The 19,719-nt window shown below is 41.9% G+C and overlaps 8 protein-coding genes across 8 annotated transcripts; 6 read left to right on the top strand and 2 right to left on the bottom strand. All coding sequences in view use genetic code 12, as the record gives it.

The window, feature by feature from the left end:
- Positions 1 to 1,274: 1,274 nt before the first annotated feature.
- PICST_47873 (predicted protein) lies at positions 1,275 to 2,621 on the bottom strand (the record flags this gene model as incomplete). Its single annotated transcript, XM_001385562.1, has 1 exon — positions 1,275 to 2,621. A coding segment is annotated over one exon (1,347 nt), but the record flags the coding sequence as incomplete, so codon positions are not given.
- A 1,769-nt stretch (positions 2,622 to 4,390) lies between these two features.
- On the top strand, positions 4,391 to 6,718 carry PICST_33040 (regulator of Cdc7 kinase; the record flags this gene model as incomplete). Its single annotated transcript, XM_001385906.1, has 5 exons — positions 4,391 to 4,603; positions 4,737 to 4,738; positions 5,302 to 5,654; positions 5,715 to 6,201; positions 6,247 to 6,718. The coding sequence occupies 5 exons, from the start codon at positions 4,391 to 4,393 to the stop codon at positions 6,716 to 6,718; spliced, it is 1,527 nt and encodes a 508-aa protein (XP_001385943.2).
- A 791-nt stretch (positions 6,719 to 7,509) lies between these two features.
- PICST_62149 (mitochondrial translation initiation factor 2) lies at positions 7,510 to 9,387 on the top strand (the record flags this gene model as incomplete). The annotated part of the gene is made up of 1 exon (XM_001385905.1): positions 7,510 to 9,387. A coding segment is annotated over one exon (1,878 nt), but the record flags the coding sequence as incomplete, so codon positions are not given.
- A 380-nt stretch (positions 9,388 to 9,767) lies between these two features.
- Positions 9,768 to 11,120, top strand: PICST_36788 (conserved hypothetical protein; the record flags this gene model as incomplete). The annotated part of the gene is made up of 1 exon (XM_001385904.1): positions 9,768 to 11,120. The coding sequence occupies one exon, from the start codon at positions 9,768 to 9,770 to the stop codon at positions 11,118 to 11,120; it is 1,353 nt and encodes a 450-aa protein (XP_001385941.2).
- Positions 11,121 to 12,717: 1,597 nt separating this feature from the next.
- PICST_61782 (pheromone-regulated membrane) lies at positions 12,718 to 14,838 on the top strand (the record flags this gene model as incomplete). The annotated part of the gene is made up of 2 exons (XM_001385903.1): positions 12,718 to 13,336; positions 13,367 to 14,838. 2 exons carry the CDS (start codon positions 12,718 to 12,720, stop codon positions 14,836 to 14,838), a joined length of 2,091 nt encoding a protein of 696 aa, XP_001385940.2.
- A 398-nt stretch (positions 14,839 to 15,236) lies between these two features.
- Positions 15,237 to 15,791, top strand: PICST_33036 (predicted protein; the record flags this gene model as incomplete). The annotated part of the gene is made up of 1 exon (XM_001385902.1): positions 15,237 to 15,791. The coding sequence occupies one exon, from the start codon at positions 15,237 to 15,239 to the stop codon at positions 15,789 to 15,791; it is 555 nt and encodes a 184-aa protein (XP_001385939.2).
- Positions 15,792 to 16,078: 287 nt separating this feature from the next.
- PICST_84844 (ubiquitin-conjugating enzyme) lies at positions 16,079 to 18,008 on the bottom strand. The gene has a single exon (XM_001385561.1). It carries the CDS (start codon positions 17,162 to 17,164, stop codon positions 16,436 to 16,438), a length of 729 nt encoding a protein of 242 aa, XP_001385598.1. The 5' UTR covers positions 17,165 to 18,008; the 3' UTR covers positions 16,079 to 16,435.
- Positions 18,009 to 18,594: 586 nt separating this feature from the next.
- Positions 18,595 to 19,638, top strand: PICST_73208 (predicted protein). Its single transcript, XM_001385901.1, has one exon. It carries the CDS (start codon positions 18,646 to 18,648, stop codon positions 19,546 to 19,548), a length of 903 nt encoding a protein of 300 aa, XP_001385938.2. The 5' UTR covers positions 18,595 to 18,645; the 3' UTR covers positions 19,549 to 19,638.
- The last annotated feature ends 81 nt before the right edge of the window (positions 19,639 to 19,719 follow it).

The raw sequence follows: 19,719 nt of genomic DNA, 5'->3' as shown, positions 1-19,719 counted from the left end.
AACTGTACAACATAATTATACAACTGGCAATTCTATCTTGAAGATGAACCACTCCTTGATTGGTGATAAATGATTGGAAGGAAACACCTGAAGTAATTGTGAGTCCTTGTTTCAGAATACAATTTTCAAGATTTTTGACCTTTTTTGTGAATATTCTGTCTTGATAATTCATTTTACAGACTCACGAAAAAAAAAACATTCCTTTTAACCCACAGATACCTCTAACAGAGAACCACAAACTATATTAAATCAAATGAAAGGATCAATTTCTCCACAAGTGACAAACATCCTTAAGCACCTGTTTCATTCTATTTCACTCTTTTTTCTTCCTTACAAAATGACATGCAACACTATTAAAGTCTAGTTTGTCTACCACAAAGTAAATAATATTTCCTCTAATTCATACAGAATATTTGTAGAGACTCAAATATTGCAGTCAGCAGTTGATTTAAACAAAAAGGCATTATTTACATGAACTTTTCTCCATTTTGGCCCAAATGAAAAATCGAAATAAAATAGTACACTTATTTAAACATTAGAGCATTTTAAGCAAGAATAAAGCGCAGTGGCGCAGTGGAAGCGCGCAGGGCTCATAACCCTGATGTCCCCGGATCGAAACCGGGCTGCGCTAGAATTCGCTTTTCTTTTTGCACCCGTTTTATTCTGCTTGAGTTTCACATTCACTATCCTTTTCTTCGACCTTATCCTCTTTTTGCTACAAGTAAGAATATATTAAACATGCATTAACGTTGAACAAATACTAAACATTGGCAGGGTATAAATGGAACCTATTGTTACATGGGGTTTACAATGTATGCGATTAGAGGTCGTAACTGGCATTGTGGATGTAGACAGAAGCAGACACAAAGAATGTACTATAAAGAAGACCTGAAGGAAGGATAAGACATGCAAGAGAAAACATGTACTACAAGAGAGTTATATCACTTCTTTCCCTTCTTCTTTCCTCCCTTCTTGCCAGTTGTCTTTTTCTTCTTCTTTTTGTTCTTGTTGGATTTGACTCCACCAGCACTTGAAGTTGGTGTGTGTTCCCTGGCATCAGGGTTGGTTTCAGAATCCTTGGTTTCAACTTCTGGGGTGTTATCCTTAGAGGGTATATAATCAGAGGGAGCATTATCAGAAGGAGTGTTATCCCTAGAAGTGGCAGAGTCATTAGAGCTTTCTTCTTCTTGTTGTATGCTGTCGTACTTAGGAGATGCTGCATCTACTTCCTGGTTCTCAGAAGCTAACAAGGGTGTAGACTCCTCTCTGTTTTCGATCTGTTGCTCGTAGATTCTCTCACGCAAGTCCATGATCTCTTCAGGCTCGTCCGTGACTTCAGAAGAGGGGCCAAGCTCGGTGCCTTTAGGCTCTTTCACTTCTTCGTCCTCATCTACGTGTTCTTCTTTTTCGTTGCTCAAATGTTCAGTAGTATGTGGTGCTTGCGACCTAGAAGATGAACCAATACGAACAATGTCCTTACTAGAGCGGCCAAAGAAGTCCAATTCGTCCTCTGGGTAACGCGGAGGGAGCTCCTCACCTTTGTCGAGGATCTTGTCCTCTTCATTGCTAATGACCGAATCGTACTGGGGCAAGGCTACCAAGCCACGATCACCCTGGATCTTTTTGTACTCGCTGGTAGATACAAACCCATACTTTCTCACATTGGCTTCGATCCATACAAAGCCCAATTGGCCTATGTTGACTTGGAACTTGGCATTTGTCAGGAAACACCCTACAGCAGGGTACATGTCCACAAAACAGCCTCTCATTACATCGAGAATCTTCTTACCGTTACGAGTAATGAAAATAGTTCCGGTGGTGGCTACGTAGCCAAAACCCACTACGTCTGACTCCTGTAAAGGTGGTAATACTAAAGCGTTGTACTCGCTCTGTTCTCCCTGATGCTGTTGTAAGGGTGTTGGGAAAGGTTTGTTGATCTTCAAATTTCCTGTAGACTCGTATCCGATGGAGAACTTGTTATAACCAGGCAATCTGAACGAGGAGGGGTACGGTTTGGTAACTAAACCAATAGAGAAATGGGCATTTGGGTTGCCAGAATTGTCGTACTCATACACCTTTGTTTCGAAGTAGATAGTATCGGAATACAATCTGTTCTTTGTAGGAAGAGCGTAGTTCATCACGGCAGTGGCTGTGGAGTACGGAGCGTCGTTGTTGTGGAAGCTAAGTTCCGTTCTATCGGCTACAAGGTATCTGGAAGAGAGGACGTCTGTCTCTGGCTCGAAGAAAAAGGCCGTAGTCCCACAATCTTTAATGGTTTTGTCATCGTCTGGTGTGAACGACTTGCCTCGGGTATTTTGGAAATGGGGTGGATTCGTTTTGGTGAATTCTTCACCCTTCAAATAGGATGATTGCTCTTCAGGAGACAAACCCGTGAAGTCGTACGTTTCAGCCAAATGGGTCAATGCTTCTTCGTCATTGAGAAACTCACGTGGAACATCTGACGACTGCGAGCCCATGAAGTCGGAGCCTATAAACGTGTAGTCATTGCGGTCGGAGTTGGCAAAAAAGAGTCTATAGGCACAGATGTATAAGGTTAGAAACACCACGACCGAAAGAACAACAAAGGCAGCAATGAAGCCCGCGGGATCGAGAGACAACATCTACAGCTATGTTAAATGACGTCTTATCGATTTGGGCAAATTGACCCTATAAATTGGTGCTTTTTCGGCTGAAAAATGGTATTTATACAAACAGCAGGGAGCAGTTAGTTAGCAAAGGAAAAAGACGGATGATCTCAGTGTTTGAGCGATTCTCAAGCGATTTTTTCCGGAAAAATTCACAGTAACTCCAGAAGACAGAAACGGACACAAGTAGTAAGTCTGGAACAAGCTGCTGATATTGGATTCACGAATTGCTGTCGATTCGTGAGGAAAGATGGAGAAAAGCTGGTGATTCAAAAAAAAAATTTTCCCTGTAGACTGTGCGCATTCGAAATCTCGGATCAGAGTGAGAGTTGGCAAATGAGGAGAGAGGGCTCAAAAATATCGCCGAGTGGAGTCAGGAACGTTCTGAAAACTGCAAATTGGAGCCGTGAACAAGAGAAATATTTCCCATTGTTTTGGTGTCTTTTGAGGTTTAGACGGTAGAGATATCAGTGACTGTGGATTGTGGATGGTACTCTGGGCCTGCGTACAGCCAAGGATCAGACGGCGCAGGTTGCAGTGAGAGACTGCCTAAACGAGCCATTGCGCGTCTAAGCCTGGGAGTCAGAGAGGAGTATGGAAGAGCCAGTATGGAAGAGATTGTATAGAGAAACAGTGAATTAAGGAAAGAAACACTACTAAGAAGAAGGCTAAAGTCAAGGTATGGGAGTTGATTACCAAATGATATTTCCGGAGCAATTCCACTTTTCTACAGATCTATATAGACTTACGAGTAGTACATTATGGGAAAGAATTGCTATATATTTGTCTTAAATCTTTTAACTTGTATATGAGATACCAAACCAGTTAAGTGAGGTTGACTTGTAAAGACCCAGACCCATAATTCCCACAATAGTCTGACTTTCTGTTCATAAAATGCACAATAAAATAGTCTGACTATTAAGGAGCCTGCCAGTTCCGCCAGGAGAATGAGATAAACAGCCTTCTGCTTACAATAGCAACGATTGCATCACCCATAGACTGGATTAAGACATTTCAAATGAAAAACGTAGAGTAAAGGTATCACAGATTCCAGACTATTTTCATAGAGATAACATTGCGGTTGCAAAATGAAAGCGCAAAATAGAACGCTTTGGACACTATAATTGATACCGATACAGCGACAAAAAAATACATCATTGCCATACTCAGCTTCTCGAAACTGAGTCTTATATCTGTTTGCACTTCCTTGGAACCGTCACGGCTTTCTTCAGACTCCATTCCTTTCCCGCTACTCACATCTGTGGCATTCCTCTTGCTACGGCTGCAAAATCCAGCGACGCGTAATTATGCTAACAGAACCAGCAAGCCCGAGCAAAAGATGGCTCCTTTTAAATCCACCAAAAAAATACAAAAATACTCCAAACTTTCCAGAACTATCCAAGAAAGCCCCACTAACACAGCAACAAACTACCACGAGATCATGTTCCAACTGGTGCCCATCTTCCACCATTCCGTTTGTAATCCTCTGTTTACATCACGTGCGGCTTACTTTTTCGTGTCTCCTGCCGGAAAAACAAGCCTGCGAAATACGCCAAAAAAGATGTAGTTTCAGATTTTTGAACTATTCAAGTAAACACTAACAAACATCTACAGCCAGACATAACTACAAATTCGACCAGGAAATTTGCTGGTAACACACGGAGAATACGCAGCAATTGACCTATCATACAGTTTTATAATATTCGGACGTAGCAGCCAAATTCATTTTATTCGAGTCATGAACCATGGATTCTAAAAACTCACCTTCCACGGCAGCTCCGAATCTGGCTGTCAATCTCAGAAAACGATTCAATTCTCTTAACCAGCCGAGATATCCACTTAAAGAGACTAACAGCAACATACCTCTGCCCTTCAAGAAACAAAAAGTCCGGTTATCTCCTGTGGGAACTGAAAACAGAGAGCCCAGTCTTAATTCCGGCAACAGCAAACCCACCAGTGTCAGTCCGCTTTCTGTCAAACTTGATCCAAATCACTTGGTAAAGCGTCGGGTATGGAACCAGCGACCAGAACAGAAATCTCCGCTTAGAAATGCTATAGAGAAACCTGAATTGAGCGTAGAGATAGAAAGAGAGGTAGAACGAGAAGAGAGGCAGAGAAAGGAAAAAGAATACAAAGAAAAGATGGCAAGACAGAAGAAGACTGAAAACGAAAATCATCTTGATAATGAAAATCTTGAAAACCAAGTCGATAATGTTAAGCTGATTCAAGTAGAAAATCTGATAGAAACTCTGAAGATTGAGAAACTTGATAAGCAGCCAATTATCGCACCTCTTCTGGTTTCTCAAAAACCTTCGCTACACATCGATACAAACGTCACAGAAACTAAACAATCACTTGCACCGGTCGAAAAGCTTCTTCCTCCTCCTGCTCCACATCCACAACAGCAACAACTCCACGCGCATCCATTAGTATCACATCTTCAAAAACATCGTGAACATGATGAAAATCATAAAGAATCTCAAACACATTCTCATCTTCAAACTCAAACTCAACCTCAAATTCAAACACAAATTCATACACATTCTAAAACTGAATCTCATATTCAATCGCAATTACAAACACAAGTACAAGCACAAGCACAATCTAATCTTCAATCTCAAATTCAAACACAAACGCAAGCTAAATCTCTCAATAGATTGGCTGGCGATGAGTTGCTTCATTGGCAGCAGTCGTGGAGAAAGATAATGAAAGAATCTATTGTCTACTTCGAAGGAGTTCAGGAATATAGTCGTCTCCAATTATCAGAATATAAAAGAGCTTCCAAGCTCTTGAAACTTGTAGGCTGTGAAATCACGCCGTTTTACGATAGCGACGTCACGATTATCGTCTCCAGAAGACTGTTCAATGCTAGAAAGGACTATCCCAGTAATGATATCTTTTCCAATGTTTCCCAGCTTAAAATTAAAGTTTGGGACTATGAAAAGGTGTTTAGATTCTTGAAGAATCTCGGCATTAACATTGTGACTGGGATCGATGAAAGCGTCCATCGTATGGTTCAACTTTCTGGAGGAGATGTATCTAATGCATCTAAATCAACTAAACATAAAGATAACTTGTACAACTTGTTGAAGGAAGAAAAAATCTTTGGCTTGACAGATCGTGATCCGAATGCCAAACGTGACGACCTCCACTACTTTGACAAAAACTACTTGTATGTCTACGATCTCTCTCAGAAGGTCAGACCTATAGCCATCAGAGAGTGGAATGACTCCAGCTATCCAGTTTTGAATTTGACATTGGATGGTAAGTGCCCTTTCATTAGTGATCCTAATGATGTAAATACGGAACGTAAGATGCTAAGGAGAATGAGAAAATGGAACGCTTCACAACAGTATCGTGATCTCTTGAAGAAAGCCACTAATAGTATGATGAGCAACATCAAAAATGGCATCCAGCTCACGACTACTGGTTTCAGTGGAACAAGCACTAGCACAGACAAAGTTCACGACGAAGAAGTCACAATTGAGGAGGCCACATCTAGCTCTAGAAAAGCGGAGGCAGAAGCAGAAGCTGCTTATGATGATAAGGAGAACGAGTTTGATGACGAAGATACCACAACCATCTTGTCTCAGCCTAAGAGGTACAATTTCAAACAGCCCGTGATGCCGATTTCGTTGTCAAGAAACTCATCTTGTATCCAAGTTGTTTCCAATTCGAAAGTTCTTGATGTTGCTGCTTCTGGCTATAACGGAGCTTCTAATGCGATTAATATGTCGATGGACTCGAACTCAGCAGTACAAGGCGGAAACGGATTGGGGCCCATGACATCACAAGTTCCTTCAAGAAACCTCAACAACCTCAAGAGAAGAATCATCATGAAGAAGCAGCAGCGCAGAAGTGCCGAAAAGGAAAAGGAAGAGTTGACTCCAGGCTACTGTGAGAACTGTCGAATCAAATATGATCATTTCAGAGAACATATAAATTCTACAAGACATCGCAACTTTGCCAGCGATGACCGCAACTTCAAGGATATCGATAACTTAATCGCTTCTTTGAATGAGAGCAAGTCGTTGGGATATGTGACATCTAATGGAGACTATCGCTATGCGTAGATACCGCAAGTGATAATCTAATAGTGCGAAGCTATAGCACGATATAGTTGCAAAGCTAAAGCAAAAAGAATTCATAGGCTACATTCATTGCATATATAATAACTAAATTTTAAAATGTAGAGTGAGTAGATATTTGATGATTGGTTATAAGAGTCTCTCATCTCACTTTCCGTTAACATGATCTTCACCCTACTTAAATCAGTACTGGTATCGTCAAGTCCGCATCTTTCTGCCTTTATCAGTAGTAAAATATTTTATACAGTTTCGCAGACTGAAAAATTATACAGAATATTTCACAGCAACTTTTCTTCAATAAGAACTTTAGAGCTTCTACAATTCACAAGTCTACCATGCTAACTCGATTACCAGTTAGCCGGGCAGTAATTCGTCGAATAGAGAGACCGGTCTCTATCTCATTTAGAGAATACTCTAGTTTCCTCAATAAGTTTCCCAGAACTGGAGGAGGAATCTCGCGATTTGCCAAAACTGCACCGAAAGAGGCTCCAGAGCCAGAAGGAAATGGCAATGTGGGAACCAATATGAATCTGAAGAGTAGTAATGGCAATAACTTGACAAATGTGAATAGGAAAAGTCCAGGATCTGAAAATACATCAGCCAATAAGACTAGCCCTAAGAAGCCTTTTTCTCCAGAAAAGTTGCTGAAGAGATTCGCTAATCCAACTGACCATGGTCAACCTCAGGCGAAACAAAATGTGACTTCTAAACGGAATCAGAACCAAAATCAAAACCAAAACCAAAAAAACGTCCAGCATAACCAAAACCATCACCAGAAACAACTGTTTCAACACAGAAAGAACAAGAAGGTACCTGTAGAGAAAATGCACATCCAGCTACCACCGTTTATCACGGTGTCCAATCTTGCTACCACGATGAATATTCCCTTAAACGATGTGTTGAAGAAGTTAAAGGTACTCGGATACGAAGATATGAGACACAACTTCATCTTGGACAAAGAGAACGCTTCATTAATTGCTGATGAATATAATTATGAAGTAAGTATCAGTGAGGATACGGAGGGTGATTTATTTCCAGCTGCAGTAAAGCCAGAGTTGTTGAAAGAAAGACCTCCTGTAGTGACGATCATGGGCCATGTAGACCACGGAAAAACCACCATCTTAGACTACTTGAGGAAGTCTTCTGTAGTAGACCAGGAGTTTGGTGGGATCACCCAGCACATCGGAGCTTTTTCAGTGATTACGCCTGTTTCCAAGAAGAAAATTACATTCTTAGATACCCCCGGTCATGCGGCATTCTTAAAGATGAGACAGAGAGGTGCCATTATTACAGATATCGTTATCTTGGTAGTGGCAGCAGATGATTCTGTCATGCCTCAGACGATCGAGGCTATCAAACATGCCAAAAAGGCTGGAGTACCAGTAATTGTGGCGATCAACAAGTGCGATAAGCAGGGTGTAAATGTAGACAAAGTTTTAGGCGATCTCGCTGCGCAAGATATCGATATCGAGGACTACGGTGGGGATACCCAAACGGTCAGAGTTTCTGGGAAAACGGGATTGAACATGGATAAGTTAGAAGAAGCCGTTATCACTTTGAGTGAAATGAGTGAATTCAAATGCGAGTTCAGCAACATTCCTGCCGAAGGATGGATTATTGAGTCTCAAATCGTTAAGGGCATGGGTAACATCGCTACTGTGCTTGTGCGCAGAGGTACGGTGAAGAACGGCGACATTTTGGTTGCTGGCACCACCTACTGTAAAGTCAGAGGCATGAAAGATGAGAATGGAAAGCCATTGAAGAGTGCTGGTCCGTCTACACCCATTCAGGTATGGGGCTGGAAGGACTTACCAGACAGTGGAGACCATATTATCCAGGCAAAAAGCGAGCTGATAGCTAAAAAAGTCACCGAAGTCAGAGAAACAAGAAGAAAAGAGATCCAGATGACGCGAGATATCGAGTCTATCAACAAAAAGAGACAAGAAGAAATCGAGCTCAGCAAGAAGACGGATATGATCAACGAGATGAAGAAGGCTGGGTTGTCTGCTTCTATTACCGAAGAGCCCAGCATCATAGACTGTAAGTATATAATCAAGTCAGATGTCTTTGGTTCTGCTGAAGCTATCAAAGAAAGTATCGACGGTCTCGGGAACGAAGAAGTTAGATCGGTAGTGATTTCTCATGAAGCCGGTCCACCAACTGAGTCTGATATTAGTCTAGCAAAGACTTTGAATGCGAAGATTCTCTGCTTCAACATCAAGGTACCCAAGACGATCATCAACAAAGCTGACCAGGATAGTGTTATCATAAAGGAACATAACATCATTTACCGTCTTATTGAAGACGTTACGGACGAGTTACAGTCGCACCTCAAGCCTAGAATCGAGGTCAAGACTACCGGTGATGTTGAAATCAAGGACATTTTCACGGTTTCGGTCAAGAAGAGCAAAGTCAAGATTGCGGGATGCAAGGTATCTACTGGTAGTATCAAGCGTGGCTCCAGGGTCAAAGTCTTGAGAGCAAAGGAAGTAGTTTACGAAGGCACTTTGTCGTCGTTGAAGAGAGGAAAAGACGATATTCAGGAGGCCAGAAAGGGCAATGAGTGTGGTTTGGCTTTTGAGAGATGGGACAAGTTTGAAGCTGGCGATACAATTGAGGTATTTGAAGAAGTGGAGCACCAACGTTTCTTGTGATGACAATAACATAGATGTACATATTATCTTGTAAATAAGAATAGACTGTTAATAGTATACCATACAAAGTTTAGGGCAATACAAAAAGAAGAGTGTAACAAAAGTTGACAAAAACTCATTCAATATGGCAAAAGTAATTTAGTAGTTTATCTATGGGAATCTCCTACCTATTGTAACAATTGACCAAGAAATAACAGCAATTGCAATTGGGATATCGTGTTTTAAAGAGTCAATTTTTTCGCAATCAATTATTTTTATGCACACTGAAAAAATTGGAACCTCATCTGAAGATACCACTTTCAATCCATTAAATACTCTTTATTCACTCAAGTCTGTCGATTGACGATTCACCCCTTATAGATAAAACCTGAAATTTCAGAATGTCTTCACATGACGAATACTCCTCTGACGAGGAAGAGTTGGTAGACAAGAACCAGAAATCAGACGTTCTTTTGGGATTTGTAGATGCTCCCATAGTTGAAGAAGAAGATGAAAATGACGATGAACTGGACCTTCCCACAATCGAAGACACTTTCATTGGAAGCAAACCGTTATGGCTCCATCCAGAATCGATTCCAGATGAGAAATTGGTGACTTGCGACAATTGTGGAAAGAAAATGGCTCTTTTGCTCCAGGCATACTCTCCCTTAGATGGAAAGTTGTACGACAGAGTGCTTTATATATTTGGATGTAAGAACACGGCCCAATGCTCCAAGAAGAAAGGATCGATAAAAGCATTCAGGGGTATTTCCAAAGATGCGGAAAGAATTGCTCAAATTAAACAAGAACAAGACGAAGCTGTTCAGAAGGATTTGGATGAGAAATTACAACTTGACAACAAAAAGAAGTTCAATATCGAATTGACCAAGGACCTCTTTTCAACTGACAAGAGCACAACCAATTCGAGCAAAGCATCCAACCCATTTGGTTCTTCTACAGGGTCGAATCCTTTCGCTTCTTCCACCTCACAAAACCCTTTTGCTCCCAAACAAAGTCCTTTTGATGCCAATCCATTTGGAAAGAAAGAAGAACCAAAAAAGGAAGAAAAACCAGCAAAACAATCGTATGCTGAAATTGCTTCCAAAAATATACCAAAGAAAAAAGGAAAGTCAAACAAGTCCCAATACGAACTTCCAGCATACGCTGGTAGCTTTTTATATGTAGACAAGGAAACGTTCAAGAAAGAGGCTGCTGACCCGGAATTGGAAAAATACAAGCATTTGATAGATATGGACGTTAACAAGGAAGATGGCCAAGGAAGCGGCAGCAGAAGAGACTCAACGTCGTCTGTTTCTGCGTCAGGTATAGACCCCAACAGAGCCAAGATCTCCAACATGTTGGACGATAAGTATTTCGAAAACTTCTCTAATACCGTCAAGCATAACCCAGGACAAGTATTGAGATACAATCTCGGCGGTACACCCTTGTTGTACAGTGGCAGAGACGATATAGCTAAGAAGTTTTTGGGTGGAGCTTTCAACGTGCCTAAGCCAGGATTCAACCCATCTTCAGAACGCCAGTTTGAAATACAGTTGATGCCTAAAGCCATTATTGACTTAGAGAACATCAAAGATGACGAAGTCAACATTGCTGATATCCTCAACGGTATGTCATGGGGTACTATTATTGTTTGCACTGATGTCGAGGACTATGTTCCAGAAGATTCGCTCGATTCCAACCGTGTGGCATACATCGAGGAATGGTGTGGAGTTCAATGGGAAGAAAGTGTTTAGATTGTATAATTGTATAATAGACGTAGTGGATTGCTGCGAAATGACAAAGTTGTAAATGAAAGTAGAAGCGAAAGAGAGGAAAACAGAAGGCAGGTACAGCATTTCTGTACGTTCCTTAGATACATCTGTCAAACTTATGAATACCAGTGCATATGTATCGTAATCTCAAGAGAATATATAAATAATTGTCAAAACTACTTAGTACTTATTGTTTAACTTTGGTCTTCTGAAAGACAAAAGTTTTCTCTTTCAGATTTCACTTCTATCGCAATTCTTGAATCATTTGAGTTCTCCACCAGATCTCCAAGGCACGAAGCACATCAAGACTCGAAACCCTGCTTACCAGTATTCTTCTTCACCACGGTCTCTCATCTTTGTTAAAACCTTGGGTGGAAAAGAGAGTCCCGCTATGGAAGACGGAAGTCCTCGCGCCTCTCCTATCAAGATCTGCAAAATAAGGGACGTCAATATTTTCTTGACCTTGCAGCACACATGCAGCCTGCAAAAGGCTAAAATGAATCAAACAAATCTTCCCTGCACATCTCTGCGGTTACTAACTGTTCCATTTCTTTGTAGAATCATAGCCTTCTCTTAGAACTTCTTGAACGTGTGTTTCAGAACAAAATTATCTTGAACTATAACTCCTGCAGTGCCTCGACTCCTTGAACAAGTGTTCGTAATAGTAGACACAAACTTGCCATCAAAGCGAACTTTCTGTTTTAGATTTCGCGATTTTTCAACTAGGGCTAATCTTTGATTCCTCAACAAAAGCGGATATTTCTTCTGGAGTCAACAACTTATCTCTACAGACACAATTATGTCAGGATCTGGCGGAATCCATCCTAGAAACGACTCATCAAGCTCAGAGGACGAGACCGACCAATTTAGATCACATGTCCAAATTCCCAATGTCAATTTGCTGGATATTCGAAAGCTGGTGAACAGTAAAGGCATGCCAAAGCCAAACCTTGCGAAGGCAGGCAAAAGATTAGCCGGAGGCGGCAAATCAGTTCGGTTCCCAGATATGTACAACCCAAGAGATACTATGTTCAGCAGTAACTCGTCAACGAACAACTACAGCGATGACGAGTACATTGATGAAGCATTCGATGATAACTTGCCCAGTTTCCAAATCCAGCCTAATCCAATTCAACATGGCAATGAAATAGATAGGGATGAAGACGAAGATGATGACGATGACAGTTCAATTCCTGATTTCACACAGATATCGAATCATCCGCGTATGACGCAATATTCTTCGGACGAAGACGACGACGATGATTCACCATCTAAGTCTTCTAATATCAACGAAGGAATCGATATCACTGAGCAAGGACGTAAATCAGTACTGTCGACAAAAAGTATCGAGGCAGAAGAGAATACTGGAGGGTTTAAGAATATCTTGAGGAAAATGTCACTTGTAGATGGCCATTTTGGTGGTGGAGACACTTCAACTTCGGATACTTTTATAGGCAGAATGCTCAGCATCTCAGGAGGTCTGAACGGACTCAGTGGCGGAGGATTGGCTCCAGGAGCCAGTAGGCAAACTCTAGATGAAGAACAGCAGGTAGGAATGGAGGGAGAAGACGGCATAGAAATGAAGAGGTTGAACTTTGCCGAGTTGAATGACGAAGCCAGGAACCTCATTTCGTCTCACGTTGCCCATGCTTCACATACGCATGAAAAGACGACCAGAGAAGGTTCCAGTAGCGATCATCAAGCAAATATTTCGACAGAAGACCCGCAATCAGAACTAATAACTTCTGAGAATAGAGAAGATTCTTCACCTGGACTTCATCGAAGCCACGAAAGTAGTAGTTCTTCTTTCTATGCACCCAATCCAGACTTGTTTCTTCGTAGAGAGGACCAGCCAGAATATGACCAGCAGGACTTCATGTTGGACGAAGCAGAAGACGGATATGTTCCTCCACCTCGTCACGTTCATGCTGGCGTTCTTTCGTCATTATTGAAGCTATACCAGAATCCACAATATTCCAAATCTGCCACCAGTTTTGGAACCTCATCCCGAACTCCAACGCTAGCGGAGGAAAGCACTTTCGACGAGAGCATTATCGGATCTTCCAAGGGCTCCACTCTCGACTTTTCAAAGTTGAAACACGGTATAATGAATGCACCCAAAAACATGTCTCAAACAGCTCAGAAAATGTCCAAAATAATCCCCGGTAAAAGTAGCAAAATCAACAGAAACAGTGAACGTTTCGGCCAAATGATTGAAAGTAGCGAAGATGAAAAAGGTCTGTTCAATGAAAAAGACTCTGAGGGATTCCAGCTTCCCTCGTTCCAGAATGCCAAACCAAAGCATCCCAAGAAACCACCAGTTTCCAAGAACATCAAAAAGTTGACCAACCACAGGAAACAAGAACAACTCCGTATCACAGTTCACGTCGCAGACATCTTGCAACGACAAAGATTCATCATCAGAATGTGCAGGGCTTTGATGTTGTTTGGAGCTCCCACCCATAGACTCGAAGAATATTTGATTATGACAAGCAGAGTGTTGGAAATTGATGGCCAGTTCATCTACTTTCCTGGGTGTATGATAATTTCGTTTGGTGATGCCACCACAAGAACGTCAGAAGTTCACATGGTACGGTGCGTGCAAGGTTTGAACTTGTCGAAATTGCAAGATACCCACAAGATCTACAAAGGCGTTATCCACGACTTGATTGGTGTGGAAGATGCTGCACAGAGAATCGAAAACTTGTTGAAGAGCAAAAACTTATATCCAGCCTGGTTCTGTGTTTTCGTATATGGAATGGGATCTGCTGCTGTTTGTCCCTTTGCTTTTGGTGGTGGCTGGACAGATATTCCTATTTCATTTGCTGTTGGATGCTGTGTGGGATACTTGCAGTTCTATCTTGCTTCGATGTCGAACTTGTACTCTTCTGTATTTGAAGTCACTGCGTCTATCGTAGTCTCATTCATTTCAAGAGGTATTGGTTCCATCAAGGGTGGTGATATATTCTGCTTCTCAGCCATTGCCCAGGGTAGTTTGGCGTTGATTTTACCAGGTTATATCATCTTGTGTGGCTCCTTGGAGTTGCAATCTCGGAATTTGGTGGCTGGCTCGGTTAGAATGTTCTACGCCATCATATACTCGTTGTTTTTGGGATTTGGGATAACTTTGGGTGCTGCTTTGTACGGCTGGGTAGACAAGAATAGCGTTTCGGTTAACACCTGTGCAGCTGACCACTCTTTGAATGACAAATGGAAGATCTTATTTGTTCCTCTTTTTGCTCTAAGCCTTGGTCTTATCAACCAAGCCAGATGGCTGCAGGTTCCGGTGATGCTTATTATTGCCAGCATTGGCTACATCGGGAACTTCTTTGCCGGAAAGCATTTCAGCACTGTCACCGAGTTCACAGCTTGTATCGGAGCCTTCATTGTAGGAGTCTTGGGAAACTTGTACTCGAGAATATGGCGCGGAATGGCTGTGAGTGCAATGTTACCTGCGATTTTCGTACAAGTGCCCTCTGGTATCGCTTCGAAATCGTCTTTAATCTCGGGAGTACAAGCAGCTGATCAGCTCACCAAAGGCAACGGAACTACAGCAGTTCAAAATACAGATTATGCAAGTTCGCTCAGTTTTGGAGCGACAATGGTAGAGGTTTCAATTGGGATTAGTGTGGGACTTTTTGCGGCAGCTTTAGTGGTTTATCCATTTGGAAAAAAGAAGACTGGTCTCTTTACATTATAGAGTATAGGATAGAGAATAGATCGAATGCCGAATAACGAACATATATTTGACAATAAATAACACACATATATATAGAAAAATGTGTTGAATATGAGTAAACTATAGAGGGTCAGACGGCAACCACTTTGTAGATAAGAATTCCCCAACAAACAGTTAAAGAAAGACACCATAAAGTAGCATTTGTATGATTTATTCGATATAATTTTCGCAGCCTAATCTCTAATGTATGTACTGCATAACCGTACCCAACGCATTAGCAGAATTAAGATAGTGAAAAATAGCAGAATTGATACTCTTTCTTTACTTTTCATTACTACAATAACATCCACTTTTCCGCTTTTTCCACCAGGAAAGAGACCAATTACGTACAAAATCCATTTAAATCTCTCACAAAGTCGATGCTACAGCTGAAAAAGATTTCACGATTGTTATCGCAAGGATTGACTGCGATTCCAGACGATTCTGAGTCTTCATCAACATCACCAATAGTCACAAGAGCCAACGCTCCGCTTTCGATATCACTTCTCTCGCATGAAGGCATACCGCTTACAACTGTGCTCAACAAGTCTGTGTTGCAGGAAACGTCAATTGTTCCAGACAATCTCCGTGTGTACTCTCTCCAGAGCTACAAGACCCTCATCCAACATCAGCACCAACAAGCTGAAAAGCCCGTCTTGAAGAACTGGGACATCATAGAGTTGGATGCCGGACTTAAGCTGATCATCATGAGCTTAAATGTAGAAGAAAATGACAGCTCTAACCCCGAACTGGTTGTCGTAGGTGAAGAAGCAGGTGTTGAAACCCTTGTAGAGTCTGCTGGCTCTAGTCAAGACAATGAGCTCTATATAGTCCTTTTCTACTTGAAACCATTTCCAGACGCAATAGCCAAGCTTAAGTTGGACCATATCGATGCGGCATTGCATGAGGGGTTGAAGGGATATGTTAGAGGGTAGCGATAGAGTACACAAAAGGATTGAAAAATACATACGTCCACTGATAAATTTACGTTTTAATTTACCATATCTATACAATTCATATCTAAAGAAACAAACATATCAATCATTACGATGTGTGTAGTGATTACTCTCATATTACTCAGAATTATGATAACTAAATTCAAATTAGGAATCTGAATGAATGTATTACGTCACATACTTTTATAAACTGGCATTTGACATGGGCTATGGTAGAAGACTACAATACCAACAAAGTACCACTACGAATGGGATATCTACATTTTCTTATCTTCTTATACATTTTCTGGGTATATAAGTATCTGATAGACGAAACAAGCTTATGACGTGTAGTTTAACAAAAAGATGCAATGGGAAGCCGACTGCGGCAAGAGACCGGAATAGATCCACAACCACTAATATGGAAGGAACAATAGAAAGATTCATTAAGGAACATTAACCGACATGAGGAACATAACAAGGAGAAATTAGACAAAGAAGAAATTAAAACCGTGGAAAACCACTCTGATCTCAGTACAATAACATATGGTGATATGAAGTTATTGGAAGTACCACAAGCCTAAAAATCTTAGAATTCATAAAGATTAAAAAACTTAGATACCGTGCAAGCTCTTATAGCTTTTCTACTTTGCTACCATATCAACATCGTCGTCTTCCTCCTCTTCTTCATCGTCGTCCTCTTCACGGTCGTCCATGTCGTCCATCAAGCTTTCCTCATCAAAGCTTTCTTCCTCCTCGCTGTCGTACCAGAAGTCTTCGTCGACAGGTTCGTGTTCGTGCTCTCTGGCCTTAGCAGAGCTGCTGCTGTAGGCTGCAAATTCCGACTCAGGCATGATAAAGTCTTCTGGAATATCAGCTTTCGATCTTTCAACTTCGTGCAACACCTTCTTCTTGTAGGCTTCTGGGTTCTTTCTGAACTCCACAGAGGCGTCAATATTGGCAGGAGAAGAGACATTTGGATCCTCCAAAAGCGATACAATCGAGATCAAAACACTCTCAACTGTCTGGGCTGGAGTCCACGTCTCGGAATCAGGTTCGTCCGAGGTGGGATCTCCACCCTGGTGCAAAATGGAGATGCACAAACGGCCATCACGGTAAACGTTGGGATGGTAGATGGCCGGCGTGAACCTGAAGGTGGGCGGTGCGAAGGGGAAATCCGATGGGAACCGCATCTGGCCCTTGAAATAGCCGCCGTGGTACATGGAGTCTTTGTTGAGCACCATGATGCCGATGTTCCAGAGGAAGATGTTGTCGTCATCGAGCTCTATGTGGAAGGAGGGGATAGCCTTTTTGGGGTCGGTGAGTTCTTTGAATTGTCGTTGCAAGATGGCAGCAGCGGACTTTGAGCTCATGTTGTAGGAAGTGGTAGGAATAGGGGTGTGTAGTTTTGATGATAAATGAAAATGAATAAGAACTGAGAGTTACCTTGGTGTAATCAGTAGAAAGCTATGGTAGTTAACTATGAGATATGAGTATCGTTAAGAAAACCAGTTATAGTAGGTAAGTAGTCAACGTGGTTGATAACCAGGATGCCAACGAAGTGGATGTAGTATGAGGATAGTGAATATGAAAGTAATGCTCCGATTTGTAAGAAAAAGAAGTCCAAAAAAACGAAGATGGATACTCGCACAAAAAAAAGAACCGTCCAGGATTTTTTAGGAGACGCGGGAACGGAAGAGCCACTATAGAGAGTGCCAGAAGACTGATGGTTAGGGAGCCAAAACAGATACTGCTAGACAAGACTCAAGGGAAATGGCTGTGGATACGACAGGCTAGTGTGACACTATGGATGCCAGTCTCGGAGCTGCTGATTTTGGGGGCTCAGAAAAGTCGTTATCACTTGTTTCTCTCTCAGTATCTCCACAGAAATTCAGTGCGAATTAATGAGAATTCGGGCGAGTTGGTGAGGTGCTCAGTAGAATCAGAGGACCAGCAGAGCAGTTCAGGATCTCCAGCTGTAGTGACAGAGAACGGAGAGACACAGGGGATATGGCTGTGTCGGCTTTATGACTTCGTAACCTGCTGTTTTTCTCTTTGGAAAGAGCAGTGGTTATGACGGTGATGAGATGATAACAGACCACAATCAGCGGGAAGAGAGAATCTCGGGAAAAGACAACGGCTAACAGAAACGACACGTGATACTAAGACTCCGGTGTCGGCTAGAGACGGCCAGCGGAATCGAAATCAACAAGTTGGAGACAGAAGTTGGAAAGCTACAAAAACCACCAAAAGAGAGAAGTCCGTATGTGTTTGTATGGATGTGAAATTGGCTGAGGCAGGTTGCGAATGGGTCCCCAATGCGGAAATAGAAGCGAGAAAAGAAATCACACACACAACGTGACACAGAGCACGTGAATAGATCTATTAGTGCGACATTTATGATTTACATTGACTAAATTTCATACAAATTGCAATCTGCTATTTTCTGTTGTATACAAATGCGACTTGCTGTTTACGACACTTTACAATTTGCCAATTTACATGTATTACATGTTTACGCACCGTCACAGTCGCAAACGGCAAAAGCACATCCCGCACTTCGCAACAGGCGTTTGACAAGCGCACTCGCAAATGCAAAATGCACACACCAAACGCTCTTGTCTTTGGTTTCTTTTTCTGCCTTTCCACCGGTTCCGGTGCTATCGTCCACCCGCATGAGCCAAGATCACGAGTCACGTTATCTCTCACGTGAGCATACTATTAGCCCTTAACCGAATTTTATCTTTAGCGTATTGTGACAGTACTGACTTCACCATCTCTCTCTATTGCAGCAATTTCCAAGCGAACAGGCTCTTGTCAGACACGTATACGTAGCCGCTGCTGAACTGCCACAATGTTTTTGCAGTCACGTGTACGCTGTGTTCTGCAAATTACTCAACGTATACGAGCGTATTCAAGCACGGGAGCTTCCAACTATTACGATCTGCTAGAAGTGCCCGTCAACGCATCGATTAAGGACATTAAGATTTCGTTCAGGAAGCTCAGCAAGATCCACCATCCGGACGTAAACACACATCTAGTCGGCGAAGAAAAAGAAGTGAACAACGAAAAGTTTGTGGAGATAGTGAACGCATACGAGACACTTAAGGATGTCAAGAAGAAGAAACAGTACGATCTCCAGCTCAAGCTAGTGGGCAATTTCCACGGAGCTAACGCGACTCTGCATACCAGTTCTGCCAGAGAAGACTGGAATAACCAGTACTACGGCGAAGCAAAGTACTATTCAAGGTCTGGGGGTCATTACACTGCTTCTGGACTCAATAGCAAGAGACATAAAGTGTACAACTTTTCCAATCATGGAGAAGGGTCACATTTTTCAGGAAAACATATCAATTACGGTGACCGGTTCGACGTTCCTCACTTCGACTATAACGAGCATCTCCACAAGCATCTCAAGTTCGAACAGCACATCATCAACAAACACATCTCTCCAGAGGAAAGAAGCAAGATCCTAGAGAAGCTCAGCAAATCAGGAGAAAAGCTCAGCGAAGAGCTTATAACCAAGCATTTGATGCGCCATGTTCATCATTTCAAGGGTAATGAGGTGAATCCGAACCATTTCGCGAGCCTGACAGCTACGTTTGCGCCCCAGGCTACAGCTAGTATGTCTTCAAAGAGGAATCCTCACATGTACCATGGCCCCAGAGTAGATGATAATGATTCTGGAACGTTCAAGACGTTTATGATACTCGGAGCCGGAGGGTCTTTGTTTCTTTTGTACAAGGCACTTTTTTGAACATATACAATGACTATATCATAACTTACGACTTAACGCATTTATACAATCTCTATTAGATATACACGAACAGAATATACCGATAGAAATAAATTAAAGTAGAAAGACATCAAATAGGCTACATTGGAAAGGAGAGAATCAGTAAATTTCGACAGCAATACAAACCACTAC

This window comes from Scheffersomyces stipitis, chromosome 6 (genome assembly GCF_000209165.1).
Source record: "Scheffersomyces stipitis CBS 6054 chromosome 6, complete sequence".
Lineage (NCBI taxonomy): Eukaryota > Fungi > Ascomycota > Pichiomycetes > Serinales > Debaryomycetaceae > Scheffersomyces > Scheffersomyces stipitis.
This window is presented reverse-complemented; position numbering and strand designations above follow the sequence as displayed.